The sequence below is a fragment of the Nicotiana attenuata genome, chromosome 2 (assembly GCF_001879085.1).
Source record: "Nicotiana attenuata strain UT chromosome 2, NIATTr2, whole genome shotgun sequence".
NCBI lineage: Eukaryota > Viridiplantae > Streptophyta > Magnoliopsida > Solanales > Solanaceae > Nicotiana > Nicotiana attenuata.
Window position 1 is genome coordinate 11,784,956 of NC_031990.1, and position 7,559 is coordinate 11,792,514.

The following is a 7,559-nucleotide window of genomic DNA, read 5'->3' on the forward strand; positions in this document are numbered from 1 at the left end:
TTTTTAAAAGCTATTTAAATTCAGGTTAGCCAAAGGAACTCAAAATGTTACATGCTAGGTGTTCCAAAGTCGCGTCCATGTGTTTTATCATGGACACAACACATTCTTTGACAAAGTTTGGTTACAATAATAACTTTTTCCATATGGCAGCAAGATAATTGCTTCCCTTTCTGCACCTTCTCTGTCCTTCATTTCACATATGCAGAATTTGAACATAGAATTTAGTCTAATATTGTCTAATTTATATCTAGACTTAAGTTAGAATACTTCGGCTAATTCCAACCAAAGGAATTATAGCCAAACTATAATCTAGTTGTTTGAAGATAATAGTTACAACCCAAGATGGAGAACCAAAGTCACCATTGGTGTATGACTTATATAGCTGGCCTGACATTAATGGAACTCGAGAACCAATTACACCATATGTAGCTTCATTGAGTAGGTTCAGCGGTAACACATTCAGCGGTATTCCTGGGTTTTTCCCGTCTATATACTTTCATGTTGATCAGAAGCTTCCAAGAATTTTCCACAAGCTTCAATTGACATGCATGAAAGCACTGGAACAAGGTCTGAAATGCACAGGTCTACCTGGGTGGCCGTTCTAGTGCTATCCAACCAAATTTCCCTTTCCGGAAATCTTGCAAAATACGAAATGCTGCTTGGTTATTGTCCGAGTTAAATAACTGAGCAGCGAGCTTCTGAACAAATCTGCAACCAAACAAACAAAGATCAAATTGGAAATATAGACCAAATTCCTGCAAGGGTACACATAATTCCAGATGAACCAATTGGGCATAATTTGCCATACATACATTCTACCACAGCGCCCATCTGTCTCAATCTTGTAGCGGTCACGAAGAGCTTTATTACCTGGTCAGAGTGACCCATGTTAGAAAAATAGAAGGCGACAGGTATACAAGCAGCTTAAAATGAATATTTCGGGGCAGACTCTCAATCCCTAATGGAATCGCTTGTTACATTCGAGAGGCTCAAAGTGCATGCCGAGGTGCAATGATAGATCTATTAGGATGAGTAACTAATCTTGTCTACATAAGGTCCAGTAATGATTTCTGACGCACAGTATCTTCAATGACATTTTACCAACAAGAACCTAACTACATGAGTGATTGTATGTGCTAAAGTAATTGAAGCCTCGAAATATTTTCAAGCGGGAGAGCCGTATATCTGAAGGACAGGAAACGTACCAACAGTTGGAAGCTTCGAAAGCATCTGTACAAGAATGGCTGCAACATCTGTAGCATTATAAGATCTCTCTCCAATATCATCACATATGGCAAGCTTTATTGCTGCTGCCTGATCACTGATCCTCATTGGAATTATGCCAGGTGAATCCAGTAGCTCTAGATCTTTCCCAAAACGGACCCACCTTATCAAAAGGAGCAGGTAGAAAATTAAAAGGAAGAAGAGTCTGTAATATCTCATCTAATATTTTTTAAGTTAAATTGACGAATACCTTCCTTTCAGCATAATAGTTACACAGACCTAAATTATCCTGTGGTGAAAATCTTCACTCGGTTCCACTTAGCAGATCAATAATTTGAAATAGATTGCTATATATGTAAATTGCATCAATTTCTACATAATGCTTAATTTTAAATGAATAGAAAGTTGAAGTGATTCACGAGGTGTCGGAATGAGACAGCAAAATAGAGAAGAAAGTACAACCCTATCCCCCTCCCCCCGTCACTTAAAAGTAAAGAAGAGATACACGGTTTGGAATCAAAATTTTGTGGGATTTTTTATGGAATCAAATAGCTAAGGAACTTGCGGCAAAAGGAAAGAGTAAGGAGCTAAGGACATACTTCAGCTCTCTGGTAACACCTGGTCTTGGGGCTGCAGGACACATCCGACGCTTTAGCAAACGATTTACCAGAGATGACTTACCAACATTTGGATACCCAACTACACCAGCTCGAACCTGTCAAAACATATAAAATTTCTCACTTTAGAAAAAAATAGCACTGATACTAAGTCTGCTATGCTAACTCAGGAAGTAGTTCCTTAATTTTTTCATTTCATCTAGTGAACCAAATAAGAATCTTCTATTCTGTTACATAATTTCCAAATTTTGTTCATCGGTACATTAGTACAAGAGTATGGCAACACAAATAATGCTTTTCCTCTGGTGTACACACAAACCAAATTATCAGATGGTAAAACTTTAAAGTTTGGCACTGAACTCCTTGCATTTCTTTTAGATCACCATAGATGCTTCCAACGGTCTATATGTAAATGATGAATATGCCATATTAAATACAATACAAAATCAGAATTAGAGTGCTACCATAGTCATGAACCAACTGTTGAATGAAAGAAATCATTGGTACTTGACAACTGAAATGGGCTCACGCAGATCTACCAGTTCAAATACTTCTGACAGTCTATATGTAAATGATGAAGATGACATATAAGTACAAATGGGAACGAGATTGCTAACATTAGTCACGAACCAACTGAATTTGGTGGATTGAAAGCAAGAGATTTTTAGGTCTCATTTGTCTTGACAACTGAAATGAGCTCACAACAGATCTACAGTCTAAAGGCATGGATAATATGAGCAATTATCAGACTCAGTAAACTCACTGGACGAGGAAGTAGTCCTTTTTCTCTACGTTTTATGTTCACAGTACCCGCTAGTGCTTTCGCCAACCTGCCAAGCTTCAGTGTTCCCTGAAATTTGCCCAATACGTGAATCAACAGAAGTATAACAACACTGTTTATTCTAGCAGCAACAAGTACACGCTATTCCAGTTACCATTCCAAGCTGGCCATTGGAGAAAACAACTCTAATCCGTTGCTTAGCATAATAAGTTGCCCAAGCATTCCGATCAGCAGTTGATATCATATCCTCTCGATTCAAAACCAAAATCCTCTTTCTGTTGCCAAGCCATGAGTCCATCTGCTCATCGAAATTGAATTACTAACAGAACAAGTAGATGACAGTTGAAAGGAGGCAAGATTAGAATCCCACATGCAAGAGGAGTCTTTTGCTGTTATAAACTGCCCGTGATCATGAATTTACATAATCTACAATGCATAAAACAATATCTATGACACAAGTTTATTAATGGCTTGATATCCTAAATGGAAGTCAAGAAAAGTAATTATGAACTGCTGTTTGCACATATACTCTATCCTGCTTCAAAAGAGGTTCTTGTGTATTTACTTCGCAGCACACTCTTTGCATCATTGGAAAAAATTTCCTACATCTCATTTTGCTCTTGCTTGACTTTGCTGAAAGGGAATAGGGTCAAAGTGACACCTACCAATTTTTTAGTCTTTGAAACTGCAAACCATCAAAGTGATACATAGATATGTTAAGTATATTATTAATTTTCTCAAGTTCAAAACACTAATACAGAAATGAATTAAACTGCAATTCAATATGGCATTTCTAAGCCAGACTAAGAAAACTTTGAGATGGAGTATCAGTTAAAACTAAGCACAACAGCTATGTAGAAAGAATGGGCCAGGGCTGAAATTAGTCGGCCATTGCTATATAGGCAATCAATATGCAGAACACCTAGCAGTCACAATTCTAATAAAAAATTGTCAAAGTATAATACATATCAGATCTTAAATGTAAAATTGCACTTCAAAGCACTTTCTCCAATTTTACATAACATCAAGTCTTCAGTGGTAAAGGTTGTTTAGGATGACACAATCAGCATTCGTCCACATTTACCTAGCTGTTGGGAAGGCAGGCTAGGTTACTAGCTCATTACTCAACCATAGACAACATTCAAACATAGCACATAACGTTCAATAACCTAGCCAAAATGCACACAGCCCAAAAAACCATTCGATAAATTTCTAACCTGTGGATGACTTGTGGAAATAGGAATTCTTGCATCTCGAACCTCTATGACAACATCCATCAATTTCAACTGTTCCTTCAGCTCTTTCTCAGTTTTTGCGATATGACCAGGATACCACTATTTAAATCATAGTAGCATTAGTATTAGAAGGTAAAACATTTGGAACCAAATGAAAAGTTGAAACGATTCAGAAGTGCAATGTCAAGTTCACACCCTGTGCATACCTGAACTGGTCGTAAAGTCTTTGTCCAATGATAAAGATCAGCTTCTACATCATTCCAGTCATATTCTTCTTGGAAGCCTTCAAAAGCATTACCAAGTTTTAAATTCCCATTGCCAGACTCTCCAGCACCTTTCCAACCAACAACCTGAATTGATTCAGAATACGTTATTTCACTCTCATAATGCTATCGTGAATCAACTTTTCTACTATCACTTTCTTTACTCTCTGTTTCTTTTTTTTTTTTTTTCCTTTTTCGAAAAAAAGAAACAGAGAGTAAAGAAAGTGATAGTAGAAAAGTCGATTCACGATAATGTTATGAGAGTCTCCAGACGTTTTGTAATATCATTAGCAAAAGTAGTACCAAAAAAATCAACAAGAGCAAGAAAGAATTCAGATGATAAATATTCCCCACATAAGAGAGAATTTTCTGCATCTGACTGTTGCATGTGATAATATAACGAATATATCACTATGCTAGCCTAATAGAAAAACAAAAACATAACATAAACCACAACCCATGAATGTCAGTTTTAGCCATAGCTTCAGCTTACTGAAAAGGGGGGAAACAGATGAACGTATATATGCCAACATGCAACATGGGAGTAAGCATGAAATATAAGCATTCTGCAGCTTCAAAGTGACCATGCTTTTCACGTTAGGTCAAGTGAGAAATGATAAAATTCAAATAACTTGTATTACATGGATTAGTTAAAGGCTAGCAAAGCAAGCTCAAAGGCTCACAAAAGGCTGCTATTAATTTGTTAACTTCTTGGTATGTCTTGTCGAAATGAAAACCAAGCTGAACAGGTGCCATGGACCGACTGCTACATGAGACCGCATTAATTTTTGAAAGAGATCTGAGACTGTCATATGCTCAATGATGGATTTGGTTTTCCGTTTATATAAATAGAATAGAAAATATAAGTTGATAGCAATTGATGAAACCCCAGATCAATGCAGTCAGAAAGTTACTCAGCTAGGCTAGAAAAAGGAAGTCTTTTGCGAAGCTGAAACTGCATGTTTGTATCATTGTTACAATCAATCCAGTGGTCTGAACGTATACCCTCAACATTCCCTATGCTCATTTCTGGTTATATCTCAGCCCATAACATCAAAACAAGGCACCTTTCAAAAACAAGAATCCTAGCTTGACATAATTGCCACATACCATTCTAAGGGAAATTACTATAATTCCAAAGTCTAGGCTCAGCTTCAAAACAACCACATAGGAAATTGTCTTCCGCCCATGAGTTAGAAAAGACCATAATGCTGACTGATCCTTGAGCAAATAAAAGAAGCCAAGACATTTGGTTCATTAAAGCTGGCACAGAGAATGGACATGGCGTACCAAATACTGATGTCTTTCCTTCGTTCACCTTTATATTTATTTCCCGTCATTAGCTAACTCTACCTTTGGGCTCGAGTTATCTCATACGTGTTCACCTTTAAGTCACACTGTATTCAGCAGCTCACCATCTTTATCATACCTTCACTCTTAGGCCCAAAAGAGGTGGCCTGGAACCTACCTTACTGGATCGGTGGATACATAGATTCAACCTTACAGCAAAGGTATATTATTATAGGCTTGCCTCAACTTCAATTGATTGAAATCCAATAACATTCCCCTACAACATATTCGCGGATTTACCATGTAACATATGGGTTCACGCAAACCCTGTAGCTTTTGCTCAGTCGCTGTATATGTATTAAGAAATCCACCAAATATTTGATTGTGAACCCAGTTATTATTGCATATTAACTTGAGGCCGGTTTAGGAACATCAAATCCCGAATCCGCCTCTGCCTGATTCAATTAGCTTTTCAATTAGCTTCAACAACTATTTTCACATTAACCTTATCCAATACTCAGTAGTGCTTCCTCGAACTGAATTTGTTTGTCACTAATACTATTCGAGGAATTAAGCAGCTTTTACTTTTAACTAGATTATTCCAAACATAAACATAGAGGTAATAAGTGAAACGAAATTTTTATAAAATCCATCATTTTTTAAGTAACTGTAAGCAGCCATTGCAGCAATACAAAGAGATGTAAAACACGAAGTAATTCGACGCTTCGAAGTAAAATTATTTTCAGATTTTTAAGCCACTGTGCCTGCGTAATTGTAACACGGAAAATATTTTTTTAATGTTACCTGAATTGTGGATGAAGAGAGAGAAGGAAGCGCAGAGGAGATAGCTGCCGGTGGTTGACTATTCCGACAATTAAGTGATCGGCCGCCGGCGAGTGTTAGGCCGGAGCTGTTCAGCAACATCCCAGGGAGCTGAGTAGCCATCGGTTGGAAAATTATCGGTACAACTACCGAAAGCCTTTCTTGTTTGCAAAGGATATTTTTTTTTTTTGTCTACTTTTTAAATAGTAAGTGGTGTTTAAATAAATAATTAAATTTATAGTGTTATGAAACAATAAAAGAACAAGAACAATATTGCAGAGAAAGAGAGAGAGGAAATTCTTATTGAATTTTGGGATGAATTACAATGGAATAGAACCCTCTATTTACAGGGAGAGGGTGACTTAGCCACCAAGTAATAAACCCTAGAATCTCTCTAAATATAGACATTCACCATAAATAGAACTCTATTTATAACACTCCCCTTGAATGTCTATTCAACAGATAATGTGCCTCGTTAAAACCTTAACTAAATAAAACCCAATGGGAAAAAAATTCTAGAGAAGGAAAAAGAGTACATATATCTAATAATACGCCTTTTTGTTGTCTCGTTAAAAACCTTGCAAGGAAAACCCAGTGGGACAAAACCTTGTAAGGGAAAAAGAGTACAACGCGTATTAACTCCCCCTCATGAGAGCATCACTTCACATCCTTAAGCATTTGCATTCCAATCTTTTGCACCATCTTCAAAAGATCTTTGGTAGATATTTGATAAACAAATCAGCCATGTTAACTTGAATGAATATATTGCACCTTGAAATCATCATTCTTGATAGAGATGGATTGTCTTCATATGCTCTTGTTGGAATCGTCAGTTCAATATCTTCACATAGAGGTGAAAACTCTTGCTATCATATTATCATGCATATAGTTATTTATAGCAAGATACATTTGTGCATAAATTGCATTGAGGATGTGGTAATTCAAGATCAAGATTGTATATGCTTCAAACAATTTAAATCATTTGGGGATTGTCATATAAGTATAGTCAAATAAGCCATTTAAATAGACTTTAGATGCATATCAACTTTTCATGTCATGCTAGACATATAAGATAAATAAAAGTGATTGCACACACTATTGATTTTATACTTTCAAGCGTTTGAACTACATGTTCAAAACTACATGGCTTTCATATGAAACCAATTCTATTTGAATTGTTTCTTCAGACTTAAGATCCTCATATATATATTTAGCGCTATCATAGATGTCGTCGACAAACATTTTATATCGGTTCCAACCTCCTTATTTTCATAAAGACATAACATAGAGATCTCTTCATTCATATATTCAGGTACCTGAATCTCTC

At 36.5% G+C, this 7,559-nt stretch overlaps 1 protein-coding gene across 1 annotated transcript; it reads right to left on the bottom strand.

Annotated features, from left to right (window-relative positions):
- Nucleotides 1–6,420, bottom strand: LOC109244327 (DAR GTPase 3, chloroplastic). Its single transcript, XM_019411397.1, has 9 exons — nt 6,215–6,420; nt 4,064–4,207; nt 3,840–3,956; nt 2,777–2,920; nt 2,605–2,691; nt 1,824–1,939; nt 1,206–1,387; nt 813–870; nt 1–708 (listed from the first exon to the last, which is right to left on the bottom strand). The coding sequence occupies exons 1-9, from the start codon at nt 6,353–6,355 to the stop codon at nt 585–587; spliced, it is 1,113 nt and encodes a 370-aa protein (XP_019266942.1). The 5' UTR covers nt 6,356–6,420; the 3' UTR covers nt 1–584.